The sequence below is a fragment of the Dromaius novaehollandiae genome, chromosome 14, assembly GCF_036370855.1.
Source record: "Dromaius novaehollandiae isolate bDroNov1 chromosome 14, bDroNov1.hap1, whole genome shotgun sequence".
Taxonomy (NCBI): domain Eukaryota; kingdom Metazoa; phylum Chordata; class Aves; order Casuariiformes; family Dromaiidae; genus Dromaius; species Dromaius novaehollandiae.
In genome coordinates, this window is record NC_088111.1 from 2,637,273 (window position 1) to 2,659,239 (window position 21,967).

General features: G+C 45.3%; 1 protein-coding gene across 2 annotated transcripts; it reads right to left on the reverse strand.

The window, feature by feature from the left end:
• Positions 1 to 7,883: 7,883 nt before the first annotated feature.
• Positions 7,884 to 21,452, reverse strand: C1QTNF8 (C1q and TNF related 8). Of its 2 annotated transcripts, XM_026095281.2 has the most exons (4): positions 19,288 to 21,452; positions 17,079 to 18,993; positions 10,634 to 10,878; positions 7,884 to 9,616 (listed from the first exon to the last, which is right to left on the reverse strand). In XM_026095281.2, the coding sequence occupies exons 3-4, from the start codon at positions 10,857 to 10,859 to the stop codon at positions 9,069 to 9,071; spliced, it is 774 nt and encodes a 257-aa protein (XP_025951066.1). In that variant the 5' UTR covers positions 10,860 to 10,878; positions 17,079 to 18,993; positions 19,288 to 21,452; the 3' UTR covers positions 7,884 to 9,068. The 2 variants fall into 2 exon arrangements, with proteins under 2 accessions (XP_025951066.1, XP_025951067.1); XM_026095282.2 differs by lacking the exon at positions 17,079 to 18,993.
• Positions 21,453 to 21,967: the final 515 nt, after the last annotated feature.

Here is a 21,967-nt window from a genome sequence, read left to right on the forward strand (position 1 = left end):
GACTAACCATTACATTAGATGGACTCGCAAGGTTCTCCAAAGATTTCAGCTGTGGGACCAGCAGCCAGCCGCTCCTTTCACCCTCACAAACGTGGACGCAGATCTGGGAGGGAGCTGTTGCCAACACCCAGCCTTAGCTCTGATCCACTCTGACTGTGGGTCTTGAGAGCGCTGAGCTTTTCCTTTTCTTCATGAGAGATAATGTAACGCGTTGGCTGTTCAGGTCCTGCTTTACCATGGGGAGAGCAACTGAAGTCACATCCGCCCCGGAGCAACACTTTTAAAGCCAAGGTTATGTGAGGAGCCCCTGTGACTCACCACGCTTATTGCAGCATCCCGCAGTGAATGTGCCTGGCAGTTTTTTCACGTTTCCCTCATTACCTCCTCTTCCTAGCCACGTGTTTCCATGCCCAGCACGGCAGCAAGGCCCTCTGCGATGTGTAGTAAAGCCAAGACCTGCAGCACCGTTGCCAGATGGGCCTGGAAAGACGGGGAGGAGCTGGCACCCCGGCACCCATCCCTGCCTCCCCTGTCATTTTCTGCTGGATCTAAAAAATACCAGCAGGGAAGTCTCGCGCCCGGCAAGCACCGCTGCGGCGGTGTGACACCGCTGTCACCTCGTGCCTCCGCCCTGGGGAACCACCGCTGGGGCCGTGCGTGCCGAGGGAGCGCTGCCTACGGAGAGGAGCGGGTTTTGGGGCCAGGATGCATCTGTTTGGTTCTGTTTGCTCAAAGCTTTTTACTGCAGCTTGAAAGTCTTGACATTTTGCTTTCCCCAGGAGTGAATCCACCCTGCTATTAGCCGGGACTGAAAGGGGGAGTGGGGAGGGTCCCACCGAGGCCACTTGCGCTTTATCGCAGAAATTCTCACCGATGGGATCCAGGAATGCAAATCGGAGCAGCAGACCCTGAAAAACAGGCAGACACTGTTTACTCTCCTGGAAGTCAGTGCCTGCCCAGACCTGCTGTTCGAGGTTCGCTCTGTGGGGTGTGATTTACACTTCCCTGTGCAGATGCCTTCGTAATCAGTGGGAGAGACACGATTCTGCCTCCAAGGGGGATGAAAAGCACGGGCAGAAAAACGGAGGGAAAAATAACCTTGTCAAGTTATTGATTTGCATTTTCCCTTGCTTGGAAACAGGGTTACGTGATTCCCTAGATATACGCATGCAGTTTCTCACCTGCCATACACTGCTGGCATTTTGCATTAGCGAAAAAACTGAGCCCTGGGGTAATTCCTCTGTTCCTACAATGAGAGTTCAAGGAGCAGTTTTGGCCCTTGAATGGGCTTTCAGTGTCAAAGCAGGAAGATCTGCCTCTCTGTCACCCTGCGGCGTTCGGGAAGGACCCTGAGCCGGCACAAAGGTGTCTGCTTCCGCCACGACCGCAGGAGGAAGCCGGGTTTTTTTGTGAGCTGGCTTTAATGCAATTTTGCCTGGAAGAAGGGAGTTGCAAATAACATTAGGTTGTCAGGCCCAAAGTATAGCAGCAATTGCCGAGGTGCCCAGATCTTCTGCAGCAGCTCTCGGCTGGGGCATGAGTCAGGAAAACCGTCAGGAAAACTTCCGCTGGGTTCGGAGGCTCCCCCAAGCCCATGCCCAGCTGAAATGCAGCCCGAGGGGCTCTGAACTGTCCTTCAAAGCCTTGCACCCAGGCAGACTAAAGGGCAAAGGTGGGGAAGAGAGATCAATGCTTGCACAGCATGTACAGTCCAAAGTCTCCAGCCTTTTAGCTATATATCATCCCCTGGCTTGTAAGTGGTTTCTATTTGTTTTAACACTTTCATATTTTATCTGCTGCATTTTATCTGCTACTTTAAATCTATGTAAGTGAATAGGTTCTTACTGGAGTCATTAAGTTCCATTCAACTCATCTAAACACAAGCCATTAGCTTTATTTGTTGCCTGGTTTCCTTATCTGCATTGATGTTATCTGCCTGTTCCTGTTGTAAAAAAAAAAAAAATTAAAAAAAAAAAAAAAGGAAAGTTTCCTTAGGGAGAGGAAGAAGCCGGTGTGCTGAAGGCAGAGCTTCCTTTCGTTCTCACCCTGAGGGACCGGGAAGGATCCTTCCATGAAGGAGAGGGATGCAATCTCAGCAGAAACAGCCTCCCTACCCAAGACCAGGCTGGGCGCAGAGCTCCAGAGCCAGAGCTTGCGCTTGGCCTTGGTTTGCGCTGTGCGAGGAAAGAGAGCGGAGAGGAGGATACAGAGAGCGGCTGTCGGCGACGGCAGTTCAGTTACGCGGAGCGCACACGCCGACGAGACACTCGAAGGAAGAGTTATATTAACCGTGTGAAGGGCCGTGAAACATACCCCAGCCTGCTCGTCTCCCGAGGAAGCCCTGGCTTGAACAGATTTCACGCTCTTTTGTATTTCTAATGCAACCCTTTTTTTTGAAACTCTTGTTGGAGCGTGCAGCCTAAGGAATAGAGATATTGTTGTGAACAACTGCTAATTTCTGCATCTATTCTTCCCTTCCACCCTCGCTTACTTCACATTAAAAATAAAGGCTAAACACGCCACAAATCCTCTGGGATCAGTAGCTCAACCATCTGACCGCTATTGAGACAACATGGGCAAACTAGGATGTAAGCTCATGGCTTACAGCACCCGTTAGCAGCATCTTAGCATTATGCTTATCCAGCTTGATTTTCTGCCTGGAGAAAAGCTGCTTGTGCTCTAAAGCTGCCTGTGGGATTTCTGAGCCTTCTTGTTTCATGTCACCGTTGTATTGATGAGCTCTGGGCTGGTTTTACAACAAAAGCTTGCTGGGGAGAAGCATGGATGCTGTCAGGCCCCATTCTGAACATTTACAGGGAGAAAAACAAACATACAGAAAGCTTCAGGGGAACTTAACATTTGGAGAGAGAGTTGGCAGCACAGGGATTTCACCCATCTGATCTGGCTAGCAAAAACCTGAATCACACCAGTTCACAACCTTTACTGAGCTTACGATGAGCCAGAAGAACAGAACTGCCTGACTACATCAATTACTAAGGGATGGCTTATTGCTTCAGGCTGAAATCAAATCAGGGAATTGGTTTATCTGTGTAAAGGACAGCTGAAAGACTTCAGCAAGGCACAAAACATGAGGTTTTTGACCCTAAGCACTGACTCAGAGCTGGTCTGCAGCAGGCAGCAGCATCAGGGCACCCTCGCTCCAGGACAGCACGGCAGCCGGGGCACCAGAAACCAGCCGAGCTGCCGGGGGGGGGGGGCTGGAAGGGAGCCAGATGGCTTTAGGGGCTAGCTCAGGGGACCCTCCAACCCCCTTCTCACCTGGCTTTGACAACGCATTACGAGCACAGAGGTGCAAGCAAGGCAATTAGCCATGCTTCAGATTAACCACTAAACCTACCTCCTGCCTTCCATGGCAAAATGAAGTCCTAACCTTCTTCTGATGCTTTATATGTTGAGGTATAGAAAGTGCTACAAAAAGTGCTCTCTGTTAAAGGAGATGACTTTGACTTTGCAGTTCACTGAATCAGTCTCACAGAGTCTAATTTAGAAGTTATATCAATTTAGACAAGGCCAACAGTGGAGAACAGCAGGAGCTGAACAGAAGCAAGCATGCAGAAACAGAATAGGGGAGAAAACAAGAAGTGTGCTAAAATTTTGGTTTCCTTGCTACCATTTGACATTGCAACCACTAAATGTTGGTACAGTCACCATCCCTGCCAGGTATATTGAGTGCTAATAGCACTGTAAGAGCTATTAACTCTTACACCAGTTGCTTGTCACAGCCAGGTTTATAAGCCCTTTAAGACGTCTTTCCCAAGAGCATTTCTGAGTGGTCACAGCTTTATCTAAAGATTGCATAAGGAATAAGTAAGCTATTTGAAGAGTCAGTAATGCAAATTATTTGCTGAGTCAGCAAAGACATTGCAGGACCAGCAACAGGACACAAGAAGGGTCCCCATAAAATCCCCCTCACACCCAGTAACTGCTACAGCTCATCACAGCAAACAGGGCAAGAGATGGAGGCTCCCTCAGCACAGCTAGCTAGCCAAAGTCTGAAAGTAATAAATGAAGTAGTTAGTGCCTTATCCAGTCCTCTGAGATTATGAAGGAAAATCCTCATCCATAATTTCTCCCTAGCTGTCTGTCTCCCCCCCCCCCCTTCCCCTACAAGACCAAAAAGCACTATAGCTTTTGCTGCTGCCTTATACAGTCCCTCAGCTCGTTAAGGCAGACACAGGTGTGCACAATGTAATTTGCTGCCTCTCTATATAAAGAGGAGCTCACTCACCTTTTTCTTTACTGCTTTAAAAAAAGACAGGGGGAGGGGAAAAGAGGCTTTGGGGGGAAAAAGCTACACTATTTTAAGCTTACAGGGGGAAAAAAGGAAGCGGTCAGCCTCTGTTAAAAATTAGATGCTTCTATGTTTGAACTAGGAGGAATGGGGTTTTTTAGGTCAAGTCTATTGTATAGCATGAGGACTTTATCCTATCTCATACCTGCAGGAATTAAAACTATGAAAATAAGCAAAAGCAAGTTACAGAGCAATTATGTAGCTAGGTAAGGGCTGTGCTACAATCCTGTGGATAATAGTGTAATGCTTCATTTGGTGCAATCATCTAAGAAAGGATAATGAATGAGCACATTTGGAAGTCATAAGACAGACCTAAGCATAGGATTCAATGGGGCAGATAGATTCCCAGTAATTACTGAGCTCTTGCTGCAGGGTTTCTTAAGCATGGGTTTGTGATATTGGAATTACAGCTGGAATGTATTAAAACAATGCAAAGGCAAGCCTGGTTTAACTTCCTTACATGGTGAATTTTAGGAGATATTATTTCCTGTGGCTTTTTCAGACTTTTGTCTAGGATAAAAGGCTGAAACTTAAACCTACAGAAAAAGAAGGTTAAAGGGACATTGTGCAGCTATGCAGTTCATTCCCCTGTCCTAAACTAGTGCTACCTTTATCATTTCTGGCAGGTCCTAGGGTGCCTTCAAAGGCTTCCAGGGATAGAGAGCTTATCTTTCTTGCTACAGCCACTTGCAGACTTTAAGTCTCCTTTTAGTCAAAATGGTTTTCCCTAATATTGAACATAAATCTTGCCCTCTCCTGGGTGGATGCAGAGCAAGTCACTTGCTTGCTCTCTCCCATTCATTACTTTTTAGGTCCATGATCTTGCAGATCAAACTCAGCCTGATCTGTTATCATACTGCAAGCAAGGACAGATAACGCACTCTCTCCTTGGGATGTGCTGCTCCGGGGGCTCTGGCAGTGAAGAAACGAAGGAGGCTGCTAGAAGAGTTTATCTCCTCCCTATAGTCAGCATTTGAGCCAGTAAGTGCAAATGTAGTGCATATATGTGGTTGGAAAACAAGAGGTGCGGTGTCTCAAAGTCTGTTTTCACCTTCCCATGCCAACCAGGTGAGACTTCTGAAGGCTGCTGCTTCTCACCTGATGCTTTCCTTAACCTGTGACTTGTTTCTGAAGGTCTGGTGCTGCTTCTGCAGCTGCTTCTGCCCAGCTCTTTGCATTTGCTCAAAACAGGTCCACCTGCTTTCCCTGTTTCTCTGCCCTTCACTGGCTGTGCCCTTTCTGGCTGTGTTCAAGGGGAAAAAGGCAGATTATTTTGGCAACTTGGTTTGCTAGTGCCCTGTACTAGGGGGACTTTATCTTCTGCAAGGATTCTTAGGTGAAAGGGACCCGTAAGAGAGCTAAAATTTATTAATAAAATGTAACTGGGATTTACAGTGGTTGATGCAGTTTCATCATTTCTGTGTGCAATACTATTCACTATGGGACTCACAGTTCTGACAGATCCCTGGCGATTTTGTCAAAGCATGAAATAAGAAGTGCCAATTTAAGGAAAATAGGTTTTTTATTTCCTTTTCATTTAGATTTCACCACTAAACCCCCCTATTTTCTTCTCTTGAAAAGAGAAAACTTAACCCCCCTTTTTAAAAAAAGTCTAGTTGTCCATGCCATGTATTGCTGGAAAGAAGGAATTTAAATTCTACTATATGAGAGGCCCTGGCAAACTGCCTGTACGTTGATGAGCAGATCTCAAATATTTGTACTTTGGGTTTGGCTCATTAAACTTCTCCAAATAGGGATGCTCATTCCAGCCCTTGAAGTTGGAGAAAAATGATAGATGTATTCAAAAGGTGGCTGCAGGAATTTCTTTGTACATGATACTTTTTTGATTTTTAATTTCTTTTTTGCAAAAACGAGGAAAGCTTTCTTTTTTTTAAAGCATGTGTAAACAAAGCCAATAAAGCCTTCACAAAAACTCTGTCCTGATGTGCATATTTCTGTAATGTGAGTAGTGCATCTGTATCCTCTAAATATCTACATTAGAAACTATGCATTTGAATGCCAAGCTGAACAGGCTTTGTTGGCAGCACATGCTACTTATCACCAGCAGTGCAACCTCCAGTTCCCTGTTTTTTTTCTTTTGGTTTCTGATGTTGTGAAGTGAGAATTCCAGTTCTTTAGTATAAATAGCTAACGGTATTAATGTGCATACAGCAGCAACCACTTTTATTTGTTTAAAAGGTTATTCTGCACCTGAAACAAATGTGGCTTTAGTGATTTATCTGCTTATAACACTGACATATAAGTCAAGAGCCTTTTGAATGTGTGCTATCGCTTAGATAATCAGTCGCTCTCTAATTGTGTGTTACGGAGGTGTTAGGCAGACATACATATGTATATATAGATATGTATATATGGATTTTTCCTCGCTTCCTGGCAGCAAGTAACTTTTCCAGAATCAGTGCAGGTTGAGCATAAACACACTCTGTGTGTGGTTTTTTTTTTCCAGCGCTGGATTAAGCACTGTCAATAACTCCAGCTGGGTATGACATTTTAAGAGGGCTAGATCTTTTTTTTTTCTTTTTAATCATAGTCAGTGCAGCAAGCTACAGAGAGGGTGAGACAAAGCTGTGGTGAAACCACTCAATATGTGAAGAATGTTAGAGAGCCCCATGGCGATTTCAGCCTCACTGAATAATCCCTGCTCTGCCACAGGCATCTCAACGCAGCCCACGTGTCCCTCTGCCAGCGGTACCCTAAACCCAGCCGTGCAGCGAGGTATGACTTTCTGCAGCCACAAGATCTAGGCCTGGGTGGGGAGATAGAGGTAAAAACAAAGCAAAAAAGCTGTTAAGCTCTCTCTGGTGTGATGAATGGTAGGGAAAAACAATCTGCAAATGCCATCACTGAGTCCAGTGTAGTGGGAACACTTCTGCTTCTGTGTGTTTGCTCAGGGCTGGCATCTCCCTGTTAGTGCTTTCAGTGCTAAGTGGCATGCTGCAAATAAGCAATGCAGCCATTAGGGCTTTTACCACCACCCTAATGGAAACTGCTGATTAGGGAGCTTTTTTTTAAGGAGGGAGGAAAAAAGAAAAAGGAAATGCTGTGCAATGGCCTGACCTAAGCTGCTGGGGTATCTGACAGTAAGTCAGGAGCGAATCTGCATAAAATGTCTTTGCTGCCCCTTGGGAGCATTTTTTAAAGCTGGGAGAGTTTCCCACTTTCCCTTCACAGGGTTGCTGCAGGCTGATGGAAGCAGTGGTTGACATGATGTTTCAAGGCCCATGGAGCCATTTTCAGCATGCATTTATTTTCAGATAGGCTAGTTAAAAGTTCCTATCATCACTAAGGTTGTGAGACCTTTAGAAGGTTTGGTATCTATTTTTCAGCAAGAGGTCATCAACTTCTCTGCCTCCCCATCTTGATACCAGATGATGGCTGTTACTGGCTTTCAAGGAAAGAAATTGCAGGTGTCACTCTAGTTTCTGGAGTCCTTTGGCATTAAAGTAAATAAAATTGCCACCCTAGATGATTACATGGGACTGGATGTTCAATCTACCGCTTTTAGTCCTGTACTGTGAAAAGCATGTGGAAATAAGATAAACAAAGCCAGTGTACTCAAAGCAGTATCTTTATTTTAGCTACTTTTCTAAACAGCTGTGGATAGAGGAGGTACAGCAGTGAAGCAGCTTGCGTAATAAGACCTTTTGTTCTATCTTTCATACAAATGTTTCACAATGCAAACGAGACTGGGGCACTGGGCAGAAGAACTGCTGAAAACAAGGCTTCTTGCTGCTGCATGTAGCTTTCCACTGTTATGCCAGTAAATTTTACAAAAACCAAAAATCAGTTTGCAATAAAATATTTTTTCTTCCTGATTTTCTTCTCCAATTTCTGGAAATGAGGTGCTATAGACAGTAGTGTTCAGACACACTGATGTCCTTAAATTCCCACTCAGCAGTGAGCACTCAAATCAGATCCTAAGGCAGAGCCCACAGTTTTCATTGAAGTGGAAAAGACAGGTTTCCACCCATGCTGGATGCTCTTGTGAGAGAAGCGTAGTTAAGAATACAGCAGTCTAGCAAAGTTATTGTGTGTGGCAACACCTGTGCTTGAAACTATGTGCCTCTGAGAAAGCTTTGCCAGATCAGTATGTTCTCAGAATGTAATATTACATGAAATGGAACAAAAACATAATTTACGGTAAATGTACTGTGCAAAATACTCTTCTTAAGAGTGCTGCATTCTCTCCCCCTCCAAGTGGAGCAGAGCTGGTGTAAGTGATGGCAGTGTGTGGACACCTCATTTTATTAGCAGTTACTGCACGTTGCAAAGACATCTTAGTAATGTTGTAGGAGTAATTACATTCCTTAACTAGCACCCAGATAACCGGTATCCGAAGATGGTCCTTAGATCTAATTAAAACGTCTTCTTTAAAGCTGAGCAAAGAGGTTAATTTTTTGCTGCTGACCTGGCAGACTATTCAGCCAGAGATGTTACTGGGAATCTATACAGGGCTGCAGACTGGGGCCTTCTGGGTGCTTCATCTCCAGCAGCATGCAAGTGCTAAAGCTTTCTCTGTACTCACAGTTTTCATCACCTCAAAACACCACCTACCACCCCCTCCATCAACACGTCACCCTCTTCTTCGTCTACACAGACCACCCCATCCACAGGCCAAGATGCTGCCAGCCACAATCTTTCCAAGTGGAGCTAGACAGGTGCACTTCTAAGAGGGAAAATGGTAACGCGTCTGACAAAACCCTACCAAAGCTTGGAGCCTAAAGCTGAAGGATGGCTACTCTACAGCTGGCTTGATTAGATGGCCATTGAAGATGATGTAAACATCGGACTCCTCGCTATAGATGGCATTTTCTCGCTCTCGCTTGAACATTCGCACCCAGACCTCCTCTCCTTCCTGCAGGTCCAGCATCAGGCTCTGGCTCTGCATGATGCTCCGATCACTGGGCTGGGCATAGAGGATGGCCACCTCTTTCTCATTCTTCATCAAGTGCAAATAGGTCTCCTTGAAGTTCCAGGTGTGGACATTGAGGCTGAAGTAGTAGACTCCTGGCACATAGCAGAAGAACTTCCCCGAGAACATGTTGAAGTGCTTGTAGAGGTTCACAAATTCTGTGTCAAAAGTGACGTGCTGGAAATAGTCTGAGCTATGAAGGGGTTTTCTCCGACCCACTGAAAAAGCAGCATAGAGCTGCTTGCAGGAATGGCCTTGTGGGCCAGGCTGGCCTTTCTGGCCCTTTCGTCCATTAAAGCCACGTAGCCCTCTCTCTCCTTCCTTTCCCACTGCTCCGGGGTACCCTTTTTCTCCCATTTCACCTTTCTCACCTGTGAGCAGAAAGGGAAACCTTGTCAAACACAAGCATGGGAAGCCCTAGCTGCAGACAACTACCAAAGTACCTGCTAAAACACCATTTTGACAAACACAGGTATCTAGACATCAGTCAGACATTGGTGCCCTTCTAAATCTCAGTTTTGCATCACCGTGAGATGATGCTCTCCCATTCATTGGCCACTCGTTACATGAACAAGCCGCTTCGGACTGTAGTTTCCAGGCATGGGCAATTCTAAGTGTACTGACAAGCTCCTAGTTGGTGAGGTTCTTAACAGTGCCTCCATTCTGGGATTAACCTACAAAGTTTAGGTCTATTTCTCTGAGGGCAGGGAAAAAATGCCAATGCAAAGGTGAATAACAGCAAAATGGAACAAAAAGGAAAAAAACACCAAGTGAAACCTTGGCTCCACTGAGGTAGTCAGTGTTCAAAATAATTCCAACAGTGAAACTCCACTGCCTGGCCAGACTGTTTGCATGCCTCCCGTTGGATGCACAGCCCCTTCGTGCAGAGGGAAGGGCAAGGAAAATTGACAGACTTGGCTGAGGTCTGGTTTGGGCCTGGAAGGCTGTTGGGTTTGTCCAGTCTGCACATCCCTGCTCGCAGAACTCCCTGTGATGTCTCTGGTGTGCTTAATTTTCTCTCTGAGCTCTGGCTTAATGCGACAAAAATGTGACATGGAAAAAGTGAGTGAGAGTCTGTGCTCATTCTTAAAACCTCATTCTACCATTTAGTAATTCTGAGATAACATTTGCAGCTGGTTTCTAGTGTGGTCTAACCTAAGCTTCCAGTGATGCAGTTTCACATTGCCTTTTCCTGATGGATTAGAGCTTTTTGCCATCTCTTCTCGCTTGCACATATTTATAGCCTGTGTCATGTCACCCCTTGACCTTTTTTTCAGTAAATAATATAAAATGGGTTTCTCAGCAGGGGGGAGAAACACATCTTGCAAAACAAGTGTGAACATGTAAGACAGAAAAAGGACGTCACCACAGTAGTCAGCTTTACCCACCTTTGAGGATGGTGATATCTATGGTGGGCTGGACTTTGGGAAGCGAATAGGCAGGGTCATTGCTCATCCTCGTGTACCGCGAGGAGGCCATGGGGACAGGCTGTTCCGAAGGCCGGCAGCACCGCACGCACGACAGGCGCCGAGGCTCCCGTCTCGGCTGGCCCTCTCCCAGCAAGGCCCCGATATTTGCAGTGGACACCAAGAGCACGAGAAACGCAGCACTCATCTTCCTTCAGCTAAGCCAGCTGGACCAGGCAAAGGAATAGAAATGATTAACATGGTGATTTAAATCAGAGCAACTGATGGGCCATCTGTTAATGTTACTGCAAGGCACACTTCTTCTGATTAATTATTAGCTTATCTTGTAGTGGCACCAAGAGACTCCGGGCAGCAGTGGTGCCCCACCGAGTGCTCTTTACAAGCAACAGAAGAGACAATCCCTGTCTCGCATCACTGACAATTGAAGTGTCTGTTAAAAGACACACAAAAGGTACACACGCAGGTGCGGGTACACACAGAAGAACAGACCACTGAGATCAGAAGTTAAGGCTGAGATGCTTAAAGAAATTTGTAGCAAGCTCTGGTCAAGGCACACATGCTGCCTTGCTGTTGCAAAAGGCACTGGGTAAAATACACAAAGTGTCACTGTTAGTTACTATTTCTTGTATCACCATCCTAAAAATGCAAAATCAGATGGAAGAAATGAAACTTGATTTAAATAAGGATCAAAGCAAACCCTCCGATTTTTTGGAGGACAAACCTAACGAGAAACTAAACTAAAAGAAACGAAAATAATTTCTGTCTTTGAATAGTTTCTCTGTCTTTTGCTGGTAACTGCTTTCCAAGGTGACCTAGCCAAGTAGTTTGTGGCTTTGGCCATATCCATTTGCTGTTTCTAGAAGAATGTCTGTGTACACTTCCTATTTGTATTTTCCAATGTGCAGAGTGGAAAGCCAAATAACTACAACAAACACAGACCAAACTGGGATTTGCTCTGCACAAACACCAGTTCCTGACTTCTACTACTGCATTTTCAACTGTTACTGGCAAGCTGAATAGTGGATGAAAAGAACAGACAAAAAACGCTTCAGGTGGAGAACAGGAGGAGAGTTTTCCGCTAGCTCCTCATCAGCCTCCTTCCTGGAATGGGAACAGAGACAGAGACAGGAGAAGGCATCCTCATACCATGTATAATTAGTGTCATTTAGTGACTGCAGTGGTGTTTCACACAAGACAGATTTTGGAATTAGGCCTTTTTGGACCTTATCCAAAGTCCAATTAGTCAGATGGGCTCTCGCTGACTTCAGGCTGGGAACAGGCTTTTATAGCTCCTCTCATACTAGCTTTAATTCCTGGGAGAGGTGGGGAAGATAGCAGCTAGATGTCCTAGGTGTCAGAAATAACACAACGCACACAAAAGGCTCCTTCTGGGCTTTGGACCATTGTGAATGAGGCAGAGGATGGAGGGTTTCCTAGGCTGGAGCTTTACAAAAGCTTCACTGGGTAGAAAATGGACTAGTCAAGAGAGTATGGAAAGAAGTATCAACAGGGGCACGGTGTTTGGATTATACTGGCATTCCTGGGAGATGTTTTCTTCCAGTTCTTACCTGCCCCAAAAGAACTGTTATTCACACCTTTTATTACTTGGTGCAATTTAACTCCCCAGAAACCTGATGAATACTTATTAGCAGCAATATAATAACTTTCCTTCTGACAGCAGTTGAATGTTCTTTTCTCAAATCTGTCATAACTTGAAATGATCTTTCTATTCATAATTGTACCTCATTCTAGGTACAAGCCTGAGAAGGAATTAATATTCCTTTTATATAAGTGTTCAGGGCCTGAATTCTTATTTTCATTAAGTCCTTTTTAATTTTCATTCCATTTTTTAAGCCATCTTTGTGCTGCCAAATAGGAACAGAGGTGCTATGCAAGCCTAAATGGCTAGAAGGCCCTCACTAAGCAACCCCTACGTGACCAAAACAGAAAGCTTCTACTGCAGAGAGCATTTGGGTTCCACAAACTCTTTTTAGGGCCTATTCTGGAGCAGACTGGAGTTTTTGTATTTGCATAACATCTAAGGAAGATCCCATGTTCGCTAGGAGTTCCAGGCAATTGGGACCAAAATTGTCCATGGGATTAGAAAGCATTTAGTCCTTCTCAGGAGTGTGGGTAGTCAGCAACCTGGGAATGAAGTATACAGCATTTGATTACATTATCAGAACATTAAAATCTGAGGACATACTTGCTCATAATACCTCCATGAAGGAGAAAGAGCACTCATTAAGAAGGATATTCATAATGGGTGGAAGGGAAAGGATTCATAAATATGAACAAATTACCTCTATGTTTTATAGGCCATTATTCTCCTGAAAATGAATGACTTTCCTATTTTTAGAAGTCATACACCAAGTGACTTAAAGAAAAAAAGTCTAGGTAGAAAAATCACTGTTCAGCTTGTGCACATTTTATATTACTATAATCTGAGCACCCATTGAAGAAATCATGGCTACTTGCATGATTCATGAAGAATAATAACTCAAGTTATTGGCTAGAAATTACTTTTGGAAAAATGAGGCCAACCAGACAAAAACCTCAATCAGTTCTGAACATCCTAGAACCGATTCTCCTTCCCCCCTCCCCATTTTCCTTTATGCTTTTACATTCCAAAACAGTGTAATCTTCCAGAAATAGTCAGACCTATGAAGGTAGGGCCAGTCTAAGCCTTGTTTCTGTGCACGTATCAGCCATTATCCTCCCTATTGAAGGTGGTTGAGTAGTCTAACGAAGTAGCAGAAACATATATTTAGTTGCAACATCTGTGATTAGGTGAAACCCTAATGATAGATGCCAATACACAGAATTTTAGATTTACAGGCTACTCATAAGAGTTAGAAGAGGAGAGAGAAAGGAGTCATGGCTATAGGAAAATAAAATGAATTCAACAATACAGGATTAGATTTGAAAGACATCTAGTATAAAACCAGATATCAGATGAAGGAAAAACCTCAGAACAAAGGAATCAAAATGTGCAAAAGCAAAGGGAACAAACCTGGGTTTGTAAGGGAATCATATCAATTTGGAGAAAAAATGATTTGAGCTGGATTTCACAGGAGAAGCAAGAATAACCCTCATGGTGGTAGGGAAGTCAAATGTGTCACCACAAAAAAAAAAAAAAAAAAAAAAAAAAAAAAAAAAAGGTAAAGATAGGAAGATGGAACTAAAAATATAAGATCTGTGGGATAAAGCTAGGAATCATTTTCAGCCATTTGGTTTTTTTCCTTAGACATAATTACTGTGACCTTTTTTTGTCATGTGTGGCAGTGATGGATTTGACTTCAGCTGATCAGGTTTATCTTCTCCAGAAGACAGCAAATGACAGACTTAGATTCAGTCTAATATGGGCATGACTCACCAGAGAGTACAGATCTGGGAGGCTTTCTCTTCTGAACATCACTCAGATTCCTGCACTGGAGGGACATCTATCCTCCTTCACACACCAATGTGACATGCTCGTTAGCGCCTAAAATGATGCATTAGTACCGCACTGAATGCCCTGAGACTGCAGAGCTGAGTACATTCCTGCTCGGTCATCCTTCATGATACCTCGCAAGGGAAAGACAGGGACATCCTGAAAGCAACCAATCAGAACTGGAAGTATAAATTATTGTCTTTGCTTTCCATACCAGGAACCTGCATATTGCAACCTGGTTCGTCTCTGAACTCCTTTTTCCTGTCAGTAAGAAAAACCCAGAGATGACAATAAACACACAGACATCTTAATGGAATGGCTGGGAGGAAAACTGGTCTCCCATCTTCAGAAACCTGGGAGTCTGTGAATATTTCACCTAAGGACCAGAAGATAATCTTAGCCCTCCCTCTCTCAAAACTGTTCCCCCCCCCCCCCTTCTTTCTCCATTTCAGCTTTTTTGACTCTTTTCTAACTTGGGCTCAATTTGAAATACTTGATTAACAATGAATTTGAAACGTTTCAGCTGAAAAGCTTGCTGCAATATGTACAAAAAAAGGAAATTTGATGATTCTGAAACTTTTATAAAATGTTTGCAACGCAGGAAGTTCGCTAGAAGGCCAAGCGTAACGCTGCACAGCCAGGCAAGAGCTCTATGTCTGTGAACTTTCCCAGGCACCAGGCATCCAGGTCCTGCCCTTTCGGCCCAGCTCTCATGTCAAACACTGATTTTCAGAAATAATATATGGAAAGGCATATGGAGCTATTATCTGCACTTTGAGGAGCTCCCACCTCCCCAAAACTTGTTGTCAGCTGGAGATTTTGCTAATTCCCTTACATTTGCTATCTGAGAGCAAAGCAGACTTGTCTGTGGGCTCTGACATCGATGCATCCTCACCATAAAAGTGGGGCATCAGATTTTCACTAAAAGCTTTTTAATGCTGTTTCTCAGCCAATTTGGTCACAATAGACAATTCCAAGGTGAACAGTTTGCTGTTCCTATAACACTTTAAAGCCTCCCCTCTCCAAATCCATGAAACATAGCATAGCCCATGGCCTCTGGAAGCAGAAACAGGACAAAACCCAACAAAAAATGTAAATTTAACCTAATATCAAGGAAGTAGAAATTCTGCATGTGCTAAATGGACATATCTGCCTTTAAAAATATTTCGGCAAACAAAATGAAAAGTTATGAACCATGAAATGAGACACCTCAACCTGATGAAAAGGCAATTAATTTCAATGGGTTTGGGCTCAGGATGTATATGACAATGATGATGGTTGGTGGTTGTTCATCTTCACTACAAGATTAGAATACATGTTACTGAAGGAGGACTATTTAAATGTAATAAAAAGTTCTTTTGACTCAAACTGCCTTTAGCTAAGGTTTAAAAATACTGTTCGATTCTTCTGTCCCTTTTCTTCTCTTCTGAATTTCTGAGCAGAAAAACAGTGTTAAAATACTAACAAAAGGGCTGTGCTCAGGTATTTCTGCCTGGCCCAAAGCTGGAAGAAAAAGTCTAAAGAAAATGTCTGTCTTCTTACATTAAATTCAAGCATTCCCGTTGTTCAGACCTTTTTGTATGTGCGTGCCCCTCTTTCTAAACAGAGCTAGTGATACAAAACTGTTAACACCTCCTGCACTGTCAGGGCCCAGGCGTAAATACTGGTGAGGATGCTATTGCACTGAGGACACTGTTTTATCACTACTATCAAGTTCAATCCAGGCCAGAACAGAAGACTGAATAGTATATTTTTGCTCTACATTGACCTTAAAGTACCCTGCCTTAAACATAATCCAACAAGCTTTTTATTTACCCATTTTTTGCCTGCTATTAACAACCTGCATTTGAAATGCTGATTTTCCAGCAACACCTGGCATTCCCAGTGTCTATGCCAGCAAGAAAAGCTAAGTTTCTTCCATGCAGGGTTTTTGGGATGCCACAAAACCGCTGCTAGGGAAGTGCAGAAACCATTAGTTCCAGTTCAGATTGTTAAATGAAGCGATTCTTTCTTCCTGTGTGCAGCTTCTTATTCAAATATATTTTCTTGACACTATTACAGCTAGAGAGAACACCTTGATAGGTTTTTATTTTTTAATAGTTCATGATCAAGTTTAAGATTAAAGTTCAAAGTAGGCAGTTTATGTACGAGATGTATCTAGTCATGCAGAGCTTTTTAATGACCCCTTCCACTTGAAGAATTTTAACACTTCCATATAAAACAACAAATCTGGGCAATAGAAACAATAAGAAATCCCAGGAATACCTGCAAAAGTAGCTTAATTGCTCTGCAAACAAAGGAAACGGGCTCCTTCCCTGTGATCCTGTGTCTCTGCGTCCACCAGCTGCAAAGCAAGTCAGCCTGGAGGCACGACCAGGAGGTGTTCTCCATGGTTAGCAATGCAGGGTCGGCAACACTAAGCCTTGGCCAAACCGTGACAGGTATGTCTGCGCTGCCTTAAAGACATAACAAGTTACCTTGAGCACTGCAAGCAGCTGAGCTAGGTCTTGTCCTCTCAAATGTTAAAGGCGCAGATCTACCTTAACCTGCTCCAGGCCTGCGTTTTCACCAGGTACAGTGGAAGTAAGGCCTTACCTGGCAGGGATGCTGTGATAATAAATCCCACTGATAAGTGTGCTGAGATCACACACTGCAATGTTGAGGGTTCACGAGGCAGAAATTCTTTCTGGATCCCTGAACGGCTCTTTAATTTTCTGCTAATGTTCTGCTTTCTGTTATTCCTAGGACTTCATTCACGAAAGCAATGACTATCTTTGCTTTAAATTCACTGCACACAGGACAACATCAGCCACTGCCCATTATAATTAGTGATAAATCTTGACTAACAACCCAAGAGTGCAGTTAAGACTAAAACCCTTTTTGTACAGTAGAGATGGAAAACACATGGATGTGTCAGCCTCAAACCTCGGCATCATTCCAAAGATGGAAAATATTCCAATTCTGCTTTTTTACCTTTTGTCTTCTTGCAAGTCCCGACCTCCTCAGTGCTCCAGGCTGCCTTGCATCTTTGGCGGCAGGAAACGAGGATCGTTAGGGCTGGGTTTGTCTGAACACTGGACTTCCTCTTGAAGGCGGTTTGTATGGGAATTTTTTTTTTTTTTTTTTTTTTACCCCCCCCAGGAGAAGCTAAACTTTCTTCATGAACAATTCATTGTAGAAAAGCCACGAAATGCTGAAAGAGCCTGCACTTTTTTTCAAGGCAGAGCTTGGGCAGCTCAGCAGCTTTGCTTGACCGCAGCATCTCGCGGCGCGACCCGGGGCAGAAGCTCTCCGACACGATGCCAGGGCCACAGCCAAGATCCTCAGCACAAACAGAGTTTAAGGAGCTTGTTTGCAACCATGAGAGCTTGCAGATAGGAGTATTTGAATCCCAAAAAGCAACACGGTCTAAAAATTTCCACTGTCCATAGTCGTTCGCAGATGACCTCTGTTAACGCCCTCTTGACCACAGTGTTTATACAACATGCTGGAGCTCATCAGAAGAGGCGTTGGAAACGCTGCTGGGAAAGCTGAGGCAGCACGAGGCCACGGCTCCTGCGGCCAACGCGCCCTGGGCAGGCATGGAGGCAAACCTGGGACCTGGCCACGGAGAGGTACAGGAATATTGATCTGCATCCGCAGTTTGTAAGGGGCTAGGTGAACATTTAGCCAGCCACAGGTCAGTGAGTTGATCACTCCATTTCTAATCACCTGGGTAGTGGGGGGGGGTTTTTTGTTTTTTTTTTTGTTTTGTTTTGTTTTTAATTTCCTGGTGCTGTTTTAACATAAACCTGTTTCCAGTGCGGGTAGATTGCCTTAATGTCTTTGTCCAGCAAGGAGCTGCGCTTCCTTTTATATCCCCGTGAAAATACCTTCACTTGCACCAGCGTGTGGCCCTCAAGCAGCAGCAGCTGATGGTCACTGTATGTTGGCAACAACCACGTCTTCCCATGCCCGTCCTGCCCACTGGGAGAGATGAGGCTGCTGAGAAAACTGCCCCTCCTATTACCTGCACATACCTAAAACTCATGAATTGTATGGATTTCATGTAGGACCTACAGGTGGGTGCTATATGGAAAAACAGGGCACGTAGGCACCTGAATCCTCCTATGGCACCGCATTTCCTGGCCTGTGAAAGGGGCTGTTATCACCCTTATCTCAGCACAAACATGGAGCAAAAGGAAGCCTGCCGGTTCCTAAACAAGTAACTCTTGCTCTTATTCTCCTTTCCCCCCCCGTATCTCCCATGCCAGGAGCACGTCTGCAGCATCCTGGAAGTGGCCCTGCTCTAGGCAAGGCGGGTCCTTGAAAGTGGTCCCGTTTTCACAGCAAGCCCAGACGGTGATTCAGCCCTGCCTCGTGGAGGCACAGGACAAGTTACAGTTAAGTCATTTGCAGGGCAACTTCTCCGATGAAGTAAGTTGGCCTGGACCCAACGCGCCTTTGCTCTTCCCAGCGGAAACGTCGTTTTTCCATGACCTGCCACCACAGACGCAGCCGCACTGGGGACTCTGCTTTCTACACACCTAAACAGCATGGGGAGAGGTTTCCCCTGGGCACCTAAAACGCTTTGCTGCCTCCGGTCCACGGGAGCTGCCCCGGTCCCCGGCGCTCCTCCACCCCGGCCGACGGCTCCGGCGGGCTCTGCTGGCACCGCGGTGCATTCCTGCTCGCCGCGTTTCAAACAAGCAGCTTCCCAGCGAGACAGGAGAAGCACGATCCCTTGAAAGTTTCCACGTCTGCAGAGGGCTCCAGGAAACAGCTCATTCCTTTCCGTCTGGGCTCTCGCCGCACCGAGAAAGCCGCAGCAGCCGAGGAAGCGGGCAGACAAACAGGAGCCGCGTCCTGACCCTGCGGGACGGGGCACCGCCACCGTCCCACTGCTCAACTGCAGCAAGGAGCAAAATCAGACCATGAAGAAGCATTCGCTCTGCCACGCAAAGGGTGATTAATGAAATGAGGAGCGTTAGTAGGAACAAATTAAAGCCAGGTCAGCAATAACCTGGCCTTGCACTTATTTTGCCTGCTGCAGAAGCAGAAAAAGGGAGACAAAGTAGCACAGGCAGAGACCATCTCCTTTTTATGATTCACCCAAGCAACCTGCTTCTGCAGGGTGGAAACACTTTGTTCCCTGTATCAATAGCATTCTTCTCCCCAACTTAATCAGATCCATTTCACTTACCTTGTGAGTCAGAATCCCGTCTCTTAGTTTCCTTGCTGTTGCTTAGAAAGATTCATAATATGAAAGCTGCTGTTCATTCAGGTTTTTTAGTTTTCAGTGGCTGCTGCAGCTTCCTAGCTGGAGTCCAAATGAAACACTGAATGTCAGCCCGACTCCTTATGAAGCCCAGCAGCCAGGTTGTTCGCAAAAGCAGGGCTTTTTTCTTGTTTCTTTGCTTGCATCAACTTGTGCTGGGTTCCTGATCTTTTGTCCTGCTGTAGTTTCTTCAGGACTTGCAGCTAGTCTGTTGGGTCGCACAGTGACTCTCACAATGATGGAAATGAAGACCAAAAAATTCATGAATTAAAAAAAAAAAAAAAACAAAAAAAATCAAAAACCACAGACCCAAAACCACAGTCAGTGTTCCAGCCAAGGGAGAAAGTGCTGTGATCAGATGGAAATAATTTTTCTTTGGGCAATTTCAGCATCTTTTTAGGCAGCAGAAAGGAAACATACAGAACAAGAGCAGCTCTGGCTTTTGTGCACTAGCTGCAAAAGTGGCAGAAGCCCCTTGATGTGGTGCAGCAATGGAAACTGCCTCTGCATGGACTTCAGGTGAAGGACTAGTGCTAGAAGGGGATCCCTACCAAAAAACAACTGATATCACTTTGCTGCTATAAAAGCGGAATTGGTGCAAACCTCAGGAAGACGATGCGCAGCTGCAGCATCTTCCCATTGGAAAAGTATCCTAATTTCCCTACAGTAAATCTTCTCCTGCTTCAGAAGTTTGGGGGATAAAGCATTATGCCAGATCATCCATGCTAGGATGCAGTAATTGTTAGCATCCCATGAGAGGGAAAGGATGTGAAGGCCAAGCACTGCACGAGCACAGAGGTGACGCTTTCTCAGGCAGCGTTTCCAGAGCACTCTCCCATCCCTACCTGTTTGCTGGCCAACCTCATGCTATGCTTCACACCAAAATTCCCATGACAGCCTGGAAAGGGCTAGACAGCAGGTTGCCACTATTTCACATAAACATAAAGTTAGCTCTGTGACAAAAATCACTGACTAATTAATTGCAGTTAATTAAGGCAGTGCTTGCCAAGGGGAGGTGTGGAGACTGTCTCCACAGTGCGGGGAGCTGAGGGCATTTTCTGAGCAGCATCCAGCCTTGCGTCTGGTGCAGCACGCGCCAGCCCGGACAGTGTGCAAATCCCACTGCGGGAGCACGGGGGCTGCAGGTGCTGCCTCCCCGCTACTCACGGCAGCGTGGAAGATGTACAACAACATGGCGTGCTGCTGCATCCCAGACCTTTAGTCAGGAGATGACATTACTTCATAGCACAGGCCATCTCAGGAACACCTTGGAAAAGGGCAAAGTCACTTGGGACAGTGAGGAACAGGCACCTGGATTAGACAGTGTGCTAACACAGTGCCTGTGTTTTGTTATCAGAAGTTGCAAATTTGGTCATTTCCAACCCTTGGAAGAAAAAGCACATTAGTTGCTTTTATTTAAAGTGAGTTTTCTTTTCTCTTTAACTGCTTCCCATTAATTATTACAGGGCAAGATAAGAAATGAAAAGCCTACCTAGCACAAGCTCCCATATTGTCCCTGCATTCAGGCTCAGGAACAGCAAAGCTTTTGACTGCCCTGGGAACATTGGGAAAGGAGAGGTGGGTACCCATCACCACGCAGAGCTTTAAATAACCAGCCCCCAGCTAGCTCCCCTGCACAGCCACACATCCTATACCAGACCTTAGCGCTTTGACACCTTACCAGTCCCCATGGGTGTTGCTCTGCAACTTTGCCAGGCCATATCTCTTATTTCAGAAACAGTCTCTGCCCTACATAATGAAGAATGAGGCATAAGAGCATCTTGGGAACTTCTCTACCTTTTTAAAACCCCTTCAAAGCTTCCCTGTCACTCCCTGGCCCAGTCTGGCAGGTAACATCTCAGTTGAGGTCCTCAGAAAGATTTACAGCCTCCACTCCAGGTGCTGGCATGCAGAAGCTCCAGAGCTTTTTAATCTGTCTTCAGCTGTTCTGTGTTGTGGCTGATACTGCCTGTCCCCACACAGGCCGACGTGACGAGCAGGCTGTGCTCCGAGGCTGGCTGACAGCAATAGATGGAGGTGTGGATAGAGGCAGGAAGTCAGGAATTGCAGGCGAAAAGGAGCTTTTGCATATCTTTGCAGAATTAAAGAGAAAAAAAAAACATTTAAAGCTGTAGGTGGGCCAGGTTTATATAACCAACAACTCAAATTTTTTGCAGATGACTTCTGGGGGGAATGGTTTTATGCTAGTGTTGTTAAATAAAGCTACCAGGTTATTAAAATACACTGCACTTTTTTTAATTCCAAAATTGGCAACAAGAGGGATCAGGAGCTGGCACAGTGGCTAGTGAGGACCGTCCCCCCGATACCGAAAGGGGAGGGGAGAATTACATGTGCTGCTGGTCCTGTGGTCAGTCTCTGATTGCGAGGACCGATGAGAAGAAAATGCAGAGTGGTTCTGCTGTCCCTGCCCTCCGCCTGAGCCAGCAGCCAGCTCTCCATTACTCACCCTTCGGGGTTACTGCCGCAGTCCTCCAGCCCACGCTTCCCGGAGACCCGGCGGTGCGGGCTGGGTCCCCTCCCGTTGCAGAGGGCGGGTGACGCAGCAGCAGTCGCCAACCCAAGCCCAAAGACAGCGTGCGGATGG